This window comes from Homarus americanus, unplaced genomic scaffold (assembly GCF_018991925.1).
Source record: "Homarus americanus isolate GMGI-L3 unplaced genomic scaffold, GMGI_Hamer_2.0 scaffold55256, whole genome shotgun sequence".
NCBI classification, from domain to species: Eukaryota; Metazoa; Arthropoda; class Malacostraca; order Decapoda; family Nephropidae; genus Homarus; species Homarus americanus.
This window is the reverse complement of record NW_024712155.1, coordinates 397501-416429: the sequence shown is the minus strand read 5'-3', so window position 1 is coordinate 416429 and position 18929 is coordinate 397501. Positions and strand designations below refer to the sequence as shown.

General features: G+C 43.7%; 1 protein-coding gene across 1 annotated transcript in view; it reads right to left on the bottom strand.

Annotated features, from left to right (window-relative positions):
• Positions 1-18929, bottom strand: part of LOC121859460 (glutamate receptor 1-like) — a gene marked incomplete at its 3' end in the record, with an annotated part of 289141 nt that overhangs the window by 12299 nt on the left and 257913 nt on the right. Inside the window, exon 13 of the mRNA XM_042356285.1 lies at positions 13789-14033. Coding sequence (XP_042212219.1) covers positions 13789-14033 — 245 coding nt within the window. The remainder of the gene's footprint in view (positions 1-13788; positions 14034-18929) is intronic.

Below are 18929 nucleotides of genomic sequence, written 5' to 3'. Positions count from 1 at the left end.
AGTTCACGTATAAATATTAAAGTCAATGGCTCCTAACCTAACCTAACCTAACCTTTTTCGACCTGTCAGACATAATCTTCAAACCTTGAATGGGGGAAAATCTGAAGGCAATATTTTCAAGAGATTTGGAGGTTCGAGAATTGGCCTTGAGTTACAGCTTGACCTAACTCAAAAAAATGTCGAAATGTTGGTGAAAATATCATTAACTCTCTGTGATTGGGGGAGAGAGAGAGAGAGAGAGAGAGAGAGAGAGAGAGAGAGAGAGAGAGGAGAGAGAGAGAGAGAGGGGTTAAATTAGTAAAGTTTTAGACACAGGTTGAATGTTTCCGTGTTACTCAGGACTCGAGATGAAGTTAAAAATTACCACTTTCCTACAGGTTCGACATGACCTTGAACCTGACCTCGACTTTGAACAGTTTATATCAGAATCAGATGACTGACCCTGATAAATGAAGGTCAGGTTAGGTCAGGTCAGGTTAGGTTAGGATTCTCCCTAAAGACATTAGATGGGATATGCCTTACTAACTAGAAACCATATGAGTCAAAATATACCGTAACACGTAATGAAATAAAAGACGATATTTTTTCGGTGTTTCTTTGAATTTCTCTGATATATTACATACAGTACATACATACATACATACATACATACATACATACATACATACATACATACATACATACATACATACATACATACATACATACATACATACATACATACATCACGTGCGGACTTTTCTATTTAGTTATGACAAAGTTACACGCGTCAGTATTCAAGGACAGACAGACTACATAATATGTATTTAATTGTTTGTTTCTACAGACCCTAGAACCACACTACTACATTATAACATTATAGTAAATCATTAAACTGTAACACACGATGCTTCATGAATCTGGTTACAACAGATGTTCTCTTTAGTGCTATTAATACTTGACTGACTGGACCATTGGTAACTCTTGTCATGTCATCCTAAGACTATACCGTTAATATCACAAGGTCAACAAACAGCTTCTATAAATATTCCTCACAATAAGGCCGTAACTCTGAGCCTCAGTTAATGATCGTCCTCACTTCACTCGGCACTGTGACCTATCTCTGTGGTCCAGCTGGTCACTCCTGCAGCACAAACTTCATAATCTGTTTATAGGTGATGGTTAGTGTGGCACTGGAGGGGTGATAGTGTTGCATTGAAGGGGTGATAGTGTGGCACTGGAGGGGTGATAGTGTTGCATTGAAGGGGTGATAGTGTGGCACTGGAGGGGTGATAGTGTGGCACTGGAGGGGTGATAGTGTGGCACTGGAGGGGTGATAGTGTGGCACTGGAAGGTTGTAAGTGTGGCACCGGAAGGTTGTAAGTATGGCACTGGAAGGTTGTTAGTGTGGCACTGGAAGGTTGTTAGTGTGGTACCGGAAGGTTGTGATATGGCACTGGAAGGTTGTAAGTGTGGCACCGGAAGGTTGTAAGTGTGATGCTTATATGTACTGGAGGTTGTTGAGTGTGGTACTGGAAGGTTGTTAGTGTGGCACCGGAGGTTGTAAGTATGGCACTGGAGGTTGTTGGTGGCACTGGAAGGTTGTAAAGTGTGGCTGGAAGGTTGTTGGTGTGAACTGCCGGAAGGTTGGTGTGAAATGAGAAGGTTGTTAGTGTGGTACCGGAAGGTTGTTAGTGTATGGTAAAGGAAGGTTGTTATTATGGCATGGAAGATTGAAAGTGTGACAATGTAAAGACTTGGTAGAGCACTAAGAGGCTGGTAGTATGGCACTCGGGCAGTTAATGTGTCCACGGGGAGGCTTTTAGCTTTGCTCTAGTGGGCTGTTAGCATGGCACTATAAGGAGGGCTTTGAAGTGTGGCACTGAGGGCCACGTTCCAAACTGGCCCATAATTCCTGTTTCAATTTATTAACTGTTGACAGGGGTACTTAATAGTGCATGCCCTGTTGTAAATGGATGATGAAGGAGGGGGTGTGCTGTATTTTCACGTAAAGTACTGAGTGAAAAAAAATGAACCCAAATCTGGCAACACCGGCCATGACATGATCTGGTCTTAGACGAGTAAAAATAGAGAGATATTTAATGGTTGAACCTCTTGAGAACGATGACTTAACTACTCAATTAAGATGACTTACACTTCTGAATACGATGATTTTACCCCTTGAGTACGACAACTAAACTGATTAAAATGACTTAAAGCCGTGAATACGATATAGATAAGAGAGATGTCAATACTTCATAGACTGAACACGTATGAGACAGACACAGATACAGGAAGACTTTGAACCTTGTATCTCAAAGTAAAGAATAAAATAAATACACTGGTAGTACAAATCAACTCCAACTCCCTATGACGAGAATATATTGGACCTTACGACAATTTATTCCTGATTTACGTCTTTTATACACACGAATCATCATCTGGAGGGAAGAGTTACGAGGAAGCCTCCCTGGATACTCCTTCCTAACTCACGCTCTGAATACTTCCAGCCTCGATAATGTTGTGTGTGGTTCAGTGTGGTAGTGTTATGGGGGTTGGTTTACTACTACTACTACTACTACTACTACTACTACTACTACTACTACTACTACTATTACTACTACTATTACTACTACTACTACTACTACTACTACTACTACTATTACTACTACTACTACTACTACTACGACTACTACTATTACTACTACTACTACTACTACTACTACTACTACTACTACTACTACTATTACGAGTGAGTGAGATAGACATGAACACTAAGCGACAGACAAAGGAAACGTCTATAAAGCGAGGTAAAAAAAAACACAGAGAGAGACAGACACACACATACATACATACAGACACACAAGACAAACATTCATGTAGACAGATAACACCACACACACACACACACACACACACATAGCCAGAATGAGATAGGGAGACAGAAAGGCAATCAGTGACAGACGGAAAGACAGACAAACAGACAGGAATAAAAAAAGTAAAAAAAAAAACAAGTGACGAGCCACAGAAATATCCAAACATTCCAAACACACACAAACCTCCAGTCTCACCACACACTCAAAACATAACTTGTTTTTCTTCTAAATTATTAGATTTTAGGTAGATTTATTTATTTATTTTTTTGTTCGTGTAGGGAGAAATGGAACTGATTTTTTTCGTTTTTTTTTTTTTTATCTTTCGAAATCGTTGGTTTTGGTCATGTATATGTTGATTATTTCGCGTTCTCTTAAGTTAGCGACCAAAAAAACCAGATTTCGTGAGAGAGAGAGAGACTCGTTATAATTCGTATTCATCAGAATAGAAATATAACCATTATCACCTCGTTACGTGAGGGCGAATATGCTATACCATAATTACCTCATAGTCAAATGGTAATGACTCTGCTATGCTTCTGCTCAAACTGTTAACAAGACTCTGTTGACTCTGCTATACTATGCTATACAACACTGCGGTTATGAACAGTGTGCTATACTTCAGAATGGTAATACGATATATGTTAACATGTTAAACTTCAGTGGTATTATGTGATGTTAACTATGCTATACATCTATGCCCCTCATGCTATATAAATACGCAATGTGATTATATGATACTATGCTATACCTTAAGAGTTGGTTATATGATACTATGCTATACTTCAAGACAGTTAAGCAATACAAAAAGCTATACCCGTGCTATGCTAAACACCCAAGCAGTCATGGGGTGTCAATATGCTATCCCTCAGTGCTATACTATACCATGGGCTACTGATATGCTATACCTCAGCGATATAATTACAATACACGGGGCTAGTTTTCACCACTAATCCAGCCTTTCCTCTCCTCCCTTATCTAATTACTGCCTCTATAATGAAGCGATAATGATAGCTGATTGTTTGTGACAGGCCCTCTTAATTGGGCCTTAATTAATTAACATATATTAAGAGAAGCTGTCAGGTGTTATAAAAAAAATATAAAAATTAAATATTCTGGTGTGGATGAGTACGTGGGAGGGATGGTTCAGAGTACGTGTGAGGGATGGCTCAGAGTACGTGGGAGGGATGGTTCAGAGTACGTGGGAGGGATGGTTCACAGTACGTGGGAGGGATGGTTCAGAGTACGTGTGAGGGATGGCTCAGAGTACGTGGGAGGGATGGCTCAGAGTACGTTGAGGACGGCTCAGAGTACGTGGGAGGGATGATTCGTGGTTGAGTACGTTAGAGAGATGTCAATTTGCGAGTTTTATTATTTTTGTTTTGTTGTGATTGTACGGAGAGAGAGAGAGAGAGAGAGAGAGAGAGAGAGAGAGAGAGAGCTCACACTCCCCCCCTGACCGGGTCTTATCAGGGGGTACACCTCCATCATACCACAAACCACAGCTCCAAAATTTTGATATATTATGACGTGAAGTGTAATGGCGGACGCTGGTACGAGTGTCAGTCACGAGGGTCAGCCATGAGTGTCAGCCACGAGTGTCAGCTACGAGGGTCAGTCACGAAAGTCAGTCATGAGTGTCAGTCAAGAGTGTCAGTCACCAGGGTCAGCCATTAGTGTCAGCTACGAGGGTCAGCCGTGAGTGTCAGTCACGAGTGTCAGTCATGAGTGTCAGTCATGAGTGTCAGTCACGAGTGTCCGTCTGGGGTTACAAACAGCGTGAGGGAATACAGGTGTGTTTCTCAGTACAGGTGTGTGTCTCAGTACAGGTGTGTGACTCAGTACAGGTGTGTGACTCAGTACAGGTATGTGACAGTACAGGTGTGTGACTCAGCACAGGTGCGTGTCTCAGGGCTGGTGTGTGACTCAGTACAGGTGTGTGACTCAGTACATGTGTGTCTCAGTACAGGTACCTGACTCAGGGCTGGTGTGACAGTACAGGTGTGTGTCTCAGAACAGGTGTGTGACTCAGTACAGGTACGTGTCTCAGTACAGGTGTGTGACTCAGAACAGGTGTGTGACTCAGTACAGGTGTGTCTCAGAACAGGTGTGTGACTCAGTACAGGTACGTGTCTCAGTACAGGTGTGTCTCAGTACAGGTACCTGACTCAGGGCTGGTGTGACAGTACAGGTGTGTGTCTCAGTACAGGTGTGTGTCTCAGAACAGGTGTGTGACTCAGTACAGGTGTGTGACTCAGTACAGGTGTGTGACTCAGTACAGGTGTGTGACTCAGTACAGGTGTGTGACTCAGAACAGGTGTGTGACTCAGTACAGGTGTGTGACTCAGTACAGGTGTGTGACTCAGTACAGGTGCGTTCTACTTCACATTAATAACGTCATTATTCCAACTACAACTAAACTATTATTTCACAAAGTATATTCCTAAAAGTTGACACGAATATTTCCTTTACCATTTCTTCTCTTTCTCTAAACTTTTAACTTTGATGTCTCTTCTTTATCAGTGTCTCTTTGCTAAAAAAAATATTCTTGAGGGAAATTCTTGGTATATCTTGTTATACTCCTCAATAAAAGTTTTCTACGAATATTCTTCTCGTTTGTCATTTTATTTCCCTGGACTTTTTTTCCCCTCCTAACATTATTTTTCAAAATTTCTTACCACAAAAGTTTTCCAGGAATATTTTTCACAACTCTCAGTCAGAACACCTTCACCCTCATTCTATCATCGTTCACTTACGGTGAGCTAGGACACACACACACACACACACACACACACACACACACACACACACACACACACACACACACACACACACCAAACTGTATATAAACAACAATCGTGTGTGATGTATGTGCTTTAATTAATTAGTTAATTTTTTTTCCGGGAGGTAATTAACTGACTGGATTATCCCATTAAGTGTAGACAATTAAACGGACAACATATATATGGTTACTTTAGCGAGGGTGGTGTCTGATTATGTCTATCTGATTGGTTGGTTTTCTGATTGTGTCTTTATCTGATTGGTTGGAAATATTTCTACCTTGCATGAGTGTTACCAGCATGGCCGGCATTGAACTCGAACACCTTCACTTCCTCAACTGTAATGGCATGTACGTACAGTCCCTTTCACTAGTGCATTTACAGGGGCTCGTCAGCTTTTGTGCAGTGTGATAACCCTGTGTTTGTTTACATTCAACCAACTTACAATAGTAAACATACTATGGAATCAAATTAAAACAATATTCAAACCAAATTTCTCAATGTAATGACTTGTGGAATGTTTAATACGACGAGCCCCTGTAAACGTACAAGTGAAGGGGACTGTACTTATTTATAACTAGTTGGAATGGCTGTCCCGCGTGATCGAACTAAACCCTTTCTAACCCCCCCTCCCCTATAGCTGAGTGTTGTAACTACTCGCCCACTGCTTCCATAATATTTTTGTCAGCCGATCACAACCATCAGTAATGTATCGTGAAATAAAAGTGCAAAAAAAATATATATATATAAATCCTTTAATCTACAGCAATCTATTTTAATCTGACTACAACAATATCTTTCAACAAATCTACAACGTTTAGAGCTTTTAATCTACAACAATCTATTTAATTTTACCTACAACAATCTATTTAATTTTACCTACAACAATCTATTTAATTTTACCTACAACAATCTATTTAATTTTACCTACAATAATCTATTAAATTTTACCAACAACAATCTATAGGAATTATTCTACAAAAGACCACAAGACCTATCAAGCTACCCCGTAAAAGACCCCAAAGATCCCCCAAAAAGACACAAGACCCCAAAAGACCCCACAAAAGACCATCAAGCACAAAACCCTCCCCCCAGAACCCTTTTCCTAAGACCTAAAACACAAGACCTGAACCTACTTTAAGAATCCTAAAAGCCCTCTCAAGAAAAAGTCGTATCCTCTAATGTGAGTGAGAGAGAGAGAGAGACGGAACCCCCGTCGTATAATCTCCTCATCTCTCCAGGTAATGTCGACGACCATGATGCTCTACACCGTCGATTCATAAAGTGTTGACTCGAAGGATTTATCTGTCGACCCTGTGAAGCCTCTCTGTCTCTCTCTCTCTTAGGATATACCACCATCATCCTCCAAGACCATCCTTTCACACGCTCTCTCAACGCAACAATCGTCTTCTAAAACAACCCATCCTTACTCCCACAAAGACGACTCCTGTCATCCACCGTATTCCATCATGGTAGGTGGACGACTCCTGTCATCCACCGTATTCCATCATGGTAGGTGGACGACTCCTGTCATCCACCGTATTCCATCATGGTAGGTGGATGACCTGATTCAGCAGTACCTCGTCAAAGTACGAGAGAGAGAGAGAGAGAGAAGAGAGAGAGAGAAACCCTTATGTTGGGTTTATAACAGAGTGAGAGTGTTAACTTGAGGAAATGGTGACTCTAGATGGGGTGTTAATGAGGAAGAAACCAGACGGGAGGTACAAATGGGGAAAAGGTGGCAGAAGGGGGCCAAATGGAGAAAGGTGGCAGAAGGGGGGGGGGCCAAATGGAGAAGGTGCTGGCAGAAGGGGGGCCAAATGGGGGGAAAGAAGTTGGCAGAGAAGAGGCCAAATGGGGAGAAGTGTAAAAAATGGAAAAACCAAATGGGAGAGAATACTAGTTCTAGGGGCCGGGTAATGGGGAGGGAAAGTGTTGGGGTGCGGTGTTAATGAGGAGGGAGAGATGAAGGGGAGGAGGAGAAGGTGGGGAGGGTTAATGGAGGAGAGTAATGGAGTCAGATGAGGAGGGGAGCTTCAAGTAGGGTATAGGGTAGTTTGCTGCTCTGCTCGGGGTTAATTCACAGAGGGCAGTGATGAGGGATGGCTCGACCCTAGTGGGTGAGGAGGGAGGAGGGGAGGGAGGAAGGGGGGGGAGGAAGGGGGGAGGGAGGGAAGGAGGGATCGAAGGACGACAGGAATGAGGAAAGGACGAAAGAGTGAAGGGAGGGAAAGAGGGAGAGGGGGAGGAAGAAAGTAAGGGGACGATAAAAGAAGGAAGGGAAAGAAAGAAGGAGGAAGGAAGTAAAGGGTGATATAAGTAGGGACGGAGGAAGGGAAAGACCTATCCTTCAACGGCGTATTACTAATGTATCTTCACCTCCTCCTGTGCTTCCTCTCCTACTCCTCCTCCTTATTCTTCTTCCTCTCCTCCTTGTCCTCCTCCTGTTCTTCTTCTTCTTCTTCTCCTCCTCCTCCTCCTCCTCCTCCCTTTTCTGCTTCTACTGTTAAACCTCCTCTTCTGCCTTCACCCCTCAATCCTCCATTTTCTTTCCTCTCCATTCTCGTCCTCCTCTTCCCTCTTCCTCATCTTTTTCTTGCCACTACTGTTCCTTCTTCCTCTTCCCCTTCCTCTTCTCCTCCATCCTCCACCACTTCCAGGGTTCATACTCCAACATTTGCGCCAAACAACAAAATAAATAGTGTTATGATTACTCTCTCTCTCTCTCTCTCTCTCTCTCTCTCTCTCTCTCTCTCTCTTCTACGGTATATTCGATATCTCTCTTCTCCTCCCTCTTTTATTCCCTCTTCTCCATCTCTTCCTTCCCTTCCTTCTTCTTTACCCCTTTCCTACAACATCCTTCTTTGCTTACCACTATTCCCCCTTTATTCTCCCTTCCATTATTTCTCTCTCCATTCCTTATATCACCAATTATTGTATTCTTCCTACTATTCTACTTTATTAAACAAAACAATTATCATTATTTTCTCATCGTCTCTTTCGTTCTCATTCTTTCATTCTCATTTATCATATTTATCCTTATTCCTTTCTACTTCTTGTCATTCTCCTTTCAGATATCATTATGTTTTTTGCTATTCATTTTCCTCATTTATCAACCAACGTATTATTTCTTCTCTTTATATTATTATTATTATTATTATCAGTTATTATCTTTATTATCTTATCTCTTATAGATGTTTATTTATAAAAAAAAACAAAAAAAACGAAATATACTAAGGTTTTGGTGCCAGGCTGTACGACAGTTTGGGAGGTAGACAGGAGGTTTTTGTCGTGCGTCTGGCAGTCAACTTTTAGACAGGAATGGTGTATTATCGATTTATGGCTACAGAGAGAGAGAGAATTTCACCCGACTAAAAATCTGAATATTTAATTAAAACTCTTTAAAATCGTGAAAAAAAACCAAATTATTTATCTAAAACACAATTTTCATACTACAACACACTCATACTACAAGACAACACACTCATACTACAACACAACACACTCACACTACAACACAACACACTCACACTACAACACAACACACTCACACTACAACACACCCTACAACACACCCTACAACACACTCACCCCCAAGTACAGTACAGGTAGAGAACACATTACCACGCTAACACATCACCTCGTCGGAATTAAAGAATCATTCCACGAGAACAGAATATGCAAAATAATTCCCCCCCTCCTCCTCTCCTCACCCCCTCCCAAGGCACAAGATAAATATTTTTGGAGAGTGCATAGCAATGACGCTTCGCTGAACCTCTCTGATGATGTCTTATCTACCCTCCTTGCTTCTGGGAACTGGATAAGAGCCAAGATTTCTTTTTTTGTTTAATTTTTTCCCTTTTTTTTCCCCACCTTCGTACGGCGTTCTTGATATGGTTCCTCAAAAGGGGGTAATATGCAGTGTTTTTTTTGAAGGGGGAGGGAAGGAGGGGGTGGGGTGGGGGGTTTTAGGTTAGGGTTTTGGTATCGATTGTGGTTGGTATTGTCCTCTGTGGGTTACGATACTTTACGATACCTTTTATATGGTATCGGGTATTGTAAATTTCATCTGTGTGTTATATCGGAATCTCGTCGTGTTGTTATGATGTTACTACTATTTTGATACAGGTAGTTGTGAGTGCCTCTGTCCGTCGTGTTTGTGCCTCTGTCCGTCGTGTTTGTGCCTCTCTCTCCGTCGTGTTTGTGTCTCTCTCCGTCGTGTGCAGTCCTTGAAATGTAGTCCGTCCATCCGATCATCTATCCGTCTGTCCGTCCATCCGATCATCTGCCCGTCTGTCCGTCCATCCGATCATCTGTCCGTCTGTCCGTCTATCCTATCATCTGCCCGTCTGTCCGTCCATCCTATCATCTGTCCGTCTGTCCGTCTATCCTATCATCTGCCCGTCTGTCCGTCCATCCGATCATCTGTCCGTCTGTCCGTCTATCCTATCATCTGCCCGTCTGTCCGTCCATCCTATCATCTGTCCGTCTGTCCGTCCATCCTATCATCTGCCCGTCTGTCTGTCCATCCTATCATCTGTCCGTCTGTCCGTCCATCCTATCATCTGCCCGTCTGTCTGTCCATCCTATCATCTGTCCGTCTGTCCGTCCATCCTATTTCATCTGCCCGTCTGTGGTCCGTCCATCCTATCATCTGTCCGTCTGTCCGTCCATCTCATCACATCCGTCCGTCCGTCCGGTTCATCCTATCATCTGTCCGTCTGTCCTTGTCACCATGATGTCCTGATCTCGTCCACAGTGGTCATCCGCTTGAACCACCCAGACGACCTGCATACCCAGTCGTTCTCTCACCGGGGTTATAATTCACCTGGTTGCCTCCTTGAATCACCAGTTATTGTTATCATCATCATCATCATCATCATCATCGTCATCATCCTCATCATCATCATCATCAATACCATCGTCATCATCTCTCTGCATATTTCATTCTTTCCTTCCTTCATTTTATTCTTCTCTCTCCCTCCCCCTCTCTCTCTCTCTCTATCTTCCAATGTCAGTCTCTCTCACTTAGTCTTTCTCCCTCCCTCTCCTCCCATCATCATCACCCTCTCGCCTAAGCATATTCGTAAAGGCATAGGTCACTCTACATTTGGTTTATTGTTATTATTATTATTATTATTATTATTATTATTATTATCATGACGTCAATCACTATATATAAAAACAAAATAAACTTAAGAAATAAAGAGAAAAACATTTGTCTTGGGTTCAAATTTCCTTTAGGTGAAGACAGACAACTGGGTCTCTTTAATAACTCTGACGATGAGATTTGACCCTAAGGTAAGTGGAACCATCGCTTCTCCTCCTTCTCGTCATTTATCATAACTTCTTTCTGATTTTTTCGACCGCGGGCCACCTGAGATCCCAGAAGAGGACGGCCACACTACGTCTTACCGGAGGGCCATGGTATGTCATAACGGAGGGCCATACTTCGTTATAATGGAAGGCCATACTTCGTCATGACAGAGGGCCTTACTACGTCATAATGGAGGGCCACTCTACATCATAACGGAGGGCCACTCTACATCATAACGGAGTGCCACACTACGGTATAACAGAAGGCCACACTACGGTATAACAGAAGGCCACACTACGTCATAAAAGAGGGCCACATCATGTACGTGGCCAACACTATAGTTCCTACCAAGGCGGCGTCCCTCCTTGCCACACCCTTTGTCACAAGTTACCCTGACACAGTGCCACACCCTTTGTCACAAGTTACCCTGATACAGTGCCACACCCTTTGTCACAAGTTACCCTGATACAGTGCCACACCCTCTCTCACAAGTTACCCTGATACAGTGCCGCACCCTTTGTCACAAGTTACCCTGATACAGTGCCACACCCTCTCTCACAAGTTACCCTGATACAGTGCCACACCCTTTGTCACAAGTTACCCTGATACAGTGCCACACCCTTTGTCACAAGTTACCCTGACACAGTGCCACACCCTTTGTCACAAGTTACCCTGATACAGTGCCACACCCTTTGTCACAAGTTACCCTGATACAGTGCCACACCCTCTCTCACAAGTTACCCTGATACAGTGCCGCACCCTTTGTCACAAGTTACCCTGATACAGTGCCACACCCTCTCTCACAAGTTACCCTGATACAGTGCTACACCCTTTGTCACAAGTTACCCTGATACAGTGCTACACCCTCTCTCACAAGTTACTTCCTGATACAGTGCTGCACCCCTTTGTCACAAGTTACCCTGGATACAGTGCCACACCCTCTCACAAGTTGTTCTGATACAGTGCTGCACCCTTTGTCACAAGTTACCTGATACAGTGCCACACCTCTCACTAGTTACCCTGATACAGTGCCGCACCCTTTGTCATAAGCTACCCTACCACCACACCCTCTCTCAAGTTATCACCTCTAATTAGACACTATCAAAAGGGTCGCGTAGTTCCACCAGTCTGTGTAAACTGTGGTAAACAGGTCAATAATTGTGGTACAAATTAGCATAACTGTACAGCCTGCCATGTACCTCAACTGGGGTGTGTCCACCAGTCACTGTGGTGGTGGTGGGTGGTGGTGGTGGTGTGGTGGTGGGTGGTGGGTGGTGGTGGTGGTGGTGGTGGTGGTAGTGGTGGTAGTAGTAGTAGTGTGGTGGTGGTAGTGGTGGTAGTGGGTAGTAGTGGTGTGTAGTGGTGGTGGTGGTGGTGGTGGTGTGGTGGTGTGTGGTGGTGGTAGTGATAGTGGTGGTAGTGAAGTGGTAGTGGTGGTGGTGTACTCTGGCCTTTCTTCCCCTAATTACTTAATATGCAGGTATGCAGTCAGCTTACACGTACTTAATTGCACACGCACACACACACACACACACACACACACACACACACACACACACACACACACACACACACACACACACACACACACACACACACACACAAGGTCGAACTTTACCAACACCTCGTCCACAGGTTCCAGGATGGCGGCGGCTTCTGAGTAGAGCTGCGTTTGTTGTTACCAAGAAACTCACAACGCCACTTGTCGTTGAACACCACAAAGGAAGAATAAAGTGACTCATTCAGTTTTGGGTTCATATAAAGTACTACAGGTGCCTTCGTCCTCAGCCAGATGAGTTAACAGACATACACACGAGCATAAAAAAACACCCTGTATTTACTGGTGGGTTCAATACACACACACAGACAAAAAAAACACACACACACAGTTTCTTCAGAGTCACGGGTCTACAGTGTACCATGACTGTATCATTTAAACCCGCCTGTAGCACACACCTGGCGTGACGCAGGAGTACCTAGAACACCTCCCCACCTGTCCTGACGCCACCACTCTTTGTTACCTTAGTATATCGATTTTATTATTGTCTTTAATTACGTCAGTTAGCTTTATGAATACCAGTTCTCACTCACTCACTCACTCACTCACTCACTCACTCACTCACTCTCTCTCTCTCTCTCTTCTCACTCACTAAGAGAATGCGTTGACAAGAACCACGCTAGCGCAGTTTATGAAGATGAAAACAAAGGAATCGACGATTGGGTCAGCCCTTCCAAGATCCCTTAAGTAGAAACAGGAAACGGAAATTAGAAATAGACACCGGAACCTAACACAGAATCTGAAACCGTAAACCGGACACATATACCGGAAGCTAAACCGGACACTGGAACCGGAAGCCATAATGACATTAACACGTACAATGTTTTAATCAGACAAATTTATTTATTTTTCCAATTCTTTTTACATCAAAAGAAATTCTATGGAAATGTTGTTGGTTTATTGGAAATGTGGATAAAAATGTGTGAGTTTGTGTGTAAATAAAGTGTGTAGCGCAAACTGACTTTTGATCAACAGAATGAGACACTGGGTGATTTACCTTGATATGAGAGCTATGAGGATAGTCACCCCGCGGAGGTACACTGTCCAAATAGATAACCAGGCCCATGTAGATAACCAGGCCCATGTAGATAACCAGCCCCATGTAGATAACTAGGCCCATGTAGATAACTAGGCCCATGTAGATAACCAGCCCATGGGGATAGTCAACCCAGGGATAGTCAGCTCATATAGACAGGCAGCCCATGACGACTAATTAAGTGTCAATGGGTCTACAACAGTGTGTAAATCACCTCCTGCCAAACCCTACATCACGAGACTTACTTGAGGGGGGAGCTCATGGGAGTGGCGACGCCGTAGCCATTTGAGTTGAGGTTCTGTCCGATCTTCATGGTGTCACACGGCAGCTGTTCGTTGATGTAGTCGTTCTTGACACTCTCTAGCAGGAAGGCGTACTTGCCCTTGGACGTACGCACCCTCTCGATGCCTTCCTCGTACGTGGTCGTGAACACGTACTTGCGCGACGACATGAACTCCCACATACGGTTGTACACGCTGATCTTGGATCTCTGCCGGGGCGAGAACACGAGACATGAGGTGATGTACACGTGGGAGAGGAGACGGGGGAGGAGGATAAGGAGGAGGGGGAGGAGGATAAGGAGGAGGAGGAGGAGGATGGGCAGGAGGAGGAGGAGGATAAGGAGGAGGGGGAGGAGGATAAGGAGGAGGAGGGAAGGAGGATAAGGAGGAGGGGGAGGAGGATAAGGAGGAGGGGGAGGATGGCAGGGAAGGAGGATAAGGAGGAGGGGAAGGAGGATATAAGGAGGGAGAGGAGGATAAGGAGGAGGGGAGGAGGATAAGGAGGAGGAGGGGAAGGAGGATAAGGAGGAGGGGGAGAAGGATAAGGAGGAGGGGGAGAAAAGAAAGAGAGAGAGAAGGGGCAAGATAAAGAGGATAATGATTACGTGTAGAAAAGAGGAGAAGGGAGACTTTTGCGTGCAGAGGAAGAGATGGGAGAAGAAGATAATGAGGGAAGAAGAAACAAGAGAGGAAGGTAAACAGAGGGTCGTCCAGTGGGCACTTAAAGCCAAGTGTGTGTCCAGAAAGAGGTAAAATATTGCACCGTATTGAGTCTCTCGTTACCGCGATGGTGTCCTACTTGTTGAGATTAGTAGGGTAGTCTCTCTCTCTCTCTCTCTCTCTCTCTCTCTCTCTCTCTCTCTCTCTCTCTCTTTCTCTCTCTCTCTCTCTCTCTCACCACCGCGGTTCCATTCCCTGGCCAGGTAACAACAGATAACTTGAATAAACAACATATTTCCCAGCTCCCTGTAGTGTGATACGAAGACCACACAAAGTTCAACAAACAATCAGACAATATCTCTACTTAGAAACAAAATACAAACGTATATAAGTACCTCTCCTCAACACCAGTTCATCATAAGTACCTCTCCTCACCACCAGTTCATCATAAGTACCTCTCCTCAACACCAGTTCATCATAAGTACCTCTCTTCACCACCAGTTCATCATAAGTACCTCTCCTCACCACCAGTTCATCATAAGTACCTCTCTTCACCACCAGTTCATCATCAAACTACCTTAACATCGTCACATATACATTATCTATACTATCACTACTATTAACCAACATCAACACAAATTATATACGGTACAATTAAAAGGTCACCAACTACAGTAATAAAAGCTGTACCTCCATTTCCTCACAATAATATCTCTCAGTAACTGTAACTAATCAATATGGCATCGATTACCACATTTTTTTGCTTAAACTTACGTGGACGACTATAGGTAGAGCGGCCCAGCGAGAGTCTCTCCCTCCTCTCTCATTTACTGCTCAGCCCTTCATCAGTCTCCTAGTTTTATACCTTGTCTAGATGATTCATTCATGTGTTATAATTATTAACTCTTCGAAACGTAATGGGGAAGCTAGTTGTTTAGTTCCCTGTAGTGGTGGATGATAATGGTGAGTATTCGTGTTATAACCATTACCACAACCCACTATTTCCACCACCATCACCACCACCACCACAACCATCCACTTCTACCATCACCATTATCACCAACACCACATCCTCTACCACCACCACCACCACATAACCCCATAAGCATCAAACTCACCATCAAACTCTATGACCAACTCGACCTTATTACAACTTGCAGCTCTCAAGGACCATAAACTTCCTCGCCTGGCAATTATTATCCCTCTGATCACTTGGTTTCCATCAGCGGCGCCCAGAGGACCAGACGATGATCCTTCCTCCCTCAGGATATCAAAGGACGTATCCTTCAACCAGATCACACGGCCATAGAATATATAGATAGAGAGGTAATGAACTGTGTCTGGTGATGTGGTAAAGAGTGTCTCAGGGTGTGTGTATTGAGCTGAGATGTTGGTGGGTCTAGCCTCTGTGTTTTGATACAGGGTTACGTACTGTGTGTATTTTTAACTTACGAAACATAGGATGATCAATAGGTGATGTTACTCGTGTTTACATTAGTTTATCCTTGGTTTTCAGTTGTGTAGAGAAGATGATGTTGTCAATTAATCAACGCAAAGATACAGAATATTTTTGACACCTCGACTGTTTTGTAATTGATGTACGGACATTTTTTTTTTCTATGACAAACAACAGGGATTCCAACACAGTCCACAGTCCAGGTAAAAGCTACTAAACGGACATCTCACCGAGCTTATGGAATCACGAGCAACAGAAGACAATTATATCCGTTCATGTGCCCATATAAACGGATTTGAACCCACGGAATCGGAGTCTTTGTTGGTGGGTTGGTTAGTGTGGTGGTTGGCGGGTGAATGGTGGTAGGTGTCGAATGGAGGAAGTGTTAAATGTAGAAGTGAGGAGAGTAGTTCAGGAGGAGAGGCGAACGTACTTTAGTAGTTGACTGTACATTACTGAATGGCAATGGTGTGTGTGTGTGTAGGTGGTGGTAGTGGTGTGTGTAGGTGGTGGTAGTGGTGTGTGTAGGTGGTGGTAGTGGTGTGTGTAGGTGGTAGTGGTGTGTGTAGGTGGTAGTGGTGTGTGTAGGTGGTAGTGGTGTGTGTAGGTGGTAGTGGTGTGTGTAGGTGGTAGTGGTGTGTGTAGGTGGTAGTGGTGTGTGTAGGTGGTAGTGGTGTGTGTAGGTGGTAGTGGTGTGTGTAGGTGGTAGTGGTGTGTGTAGGTGGTAGTGGTGTGTGTAGGTGGTAGTGGTGTGTGTAGGTGGCTGGTACTAAGAAACCCACAGTCTATATCTGGAATTCTAAACTCGGCCAAAAAAAAAATACTACTTATGCCACCAACTCTTACAAACTGGTCCTCACTGATTGACCTGACCTGTTATATACGTGTGTAGATCAGTTCCTTACCACAGTACCATTGTCACGCCTCTTGATAGGTATGCGTCAGGTATGTGTGTGGGGGTAAATATTTGCCATCTAATCCTGATCTGGACGCCATTCTCACATTCTTTCGTCGAGGTTAAACATTGACTACAAATACGTCTCTCTCTCGAATCCATTGTCCTTAAGTTAGTAAAAATGTATATGTTAGAAAGTATGTCTAATGCATGTGTGTGTGTGTGTGTGTGTGTGTGTGTGTGTGTGTGTGTGTGTGGTGTAATGGTCAGCACGCTCGCTGGCAAGTGAGCGGACCCAAAATTATCCCCGGGCAGGGTGAAACTATGGGCAAAATTCTTTACGCCATTTGCCACCGTCTACCCAGCAGTAATTGGGAGCTTGGATGTTAATCGATTTGCGGATCGTATTCTGGGGTAATGGTTAGCCAATGCAGTTGACAAGTTGCCCGGACTTCTCGGACTATTCCTTGACACTGGGTCACGCAACTCATTAACTCAGTGTCTGGTTGTTAGTGACAGCTTCTACACCTTAAACAAACTCACGCCAAGGTGGCCCTTGGGCGGCCATTATTATTATTATTATTATTATTATTATTATTATTATTATTATTATTATTATTATTATTATAATAAACTCATAAGAATACCAAGTTAGTCTATACGATAGTGTAGCGACGAGAAGACAGAGAGCGCTGCAGCGAGCGGCCGGGAAGGCGTAAAAGTCTACGGTGAATGCCACCCAGGTTTCACTTACTCTTACATTATTATTATTATTATTATTATTATTATTATTATTATTATTATTATTATAATTATTATTATTATTATTATTAATCACTTCCAGAAGCCCGGGCCCCACAAGGTCACACACACCGCTGGAGTATCAACGACAGAGGTTCCACGAACACTCACACGCCAGTTGGTTCTAGGCATTCGGCACTCCAGCCCCCACACACACACACACACACACACACACCACATAAGTAAGCACAGCGGTGAATTATACAGTAGTTTCTAACGCCTTATATATGGGTTAGGGTGAGTTTACAGTGATTGTGGTGCGTTGGGGATTTAGCGGTACAGGGGTTCCAGTTGTAGTGATGTGTGCGTGTGTGTGTGTGTGTGTGTGTGTGTGTGTGTGTGTGTGTGTGATTCTTGTCAATATCCAAATAAGAAGAAAGAAAAACATTCATTAATTTCTAATCTTGTCCGTAATGAACTTATGTAACGTCAGGCTCACGTGGCTGACTGTCTCTGTCTCGACCTGACCGTGCCACATGACGTCAGCCACGTGTGATTATCTAATAAGAAAAATTAATGTCAGGCTCACTCAGACTTCTGCGTTTATACCTGGAGGGATAATGACGACCGGTGCCATCATCATCATCATCATCATCATCTATCATCATCATCATCATCATCATCACCATTATCATCACCATCATCATCATCATCATCATCATCATCATCATCATCATCATCATCATCATCATCTATCATCATCATCCATGGGGTTTCTTTCACCTGGTGTCAATTAACCTTAAGAAATCTCTATATTATGAGGCTAATGAAGACTTACCTGAGTTATCAATCTTATCGGTACCTTCATCCTCCCTCACTTCCTCTTTCCTCACCTCCTCCTCCTCTTCCTTCTCTTCCCTCACCTCATTCTCCTCCTCCACTCCTACTGTTAAACTCTCTCTCTTTATCTTCCTCTTCTTATTCCTCCTCCTTCCATCTCCTAACCTCTCCCCTCCTTTGTTCCTCCTTCTCAATCCTCTCCCTCATCTCCTTCACCATCTTTCTCCTCCTCCCTGTCCTCCTCCACTCTCCACAGAATTCTCCAACTCCCCTAACTCCTTCCTCCACACTCACCTCTTCCCCCTATCTCCTTCCTTCTCTCCCATCTCCTCCCTTCTCCCCTTCCTTCTCTCCCATCTCCCTTTCCTTGTATCCCATCTCCTGTCTTCTCCCCTTCCTTCTCTCCCATCTCCCCTTCCTTCTCTCCCATCTCCTCCTCTCTCCCCACCCACCACAAATATACCTGCATAAACAAACATGCTGTGTCCTCGCCTCCTGAAGCATGTGGTAACT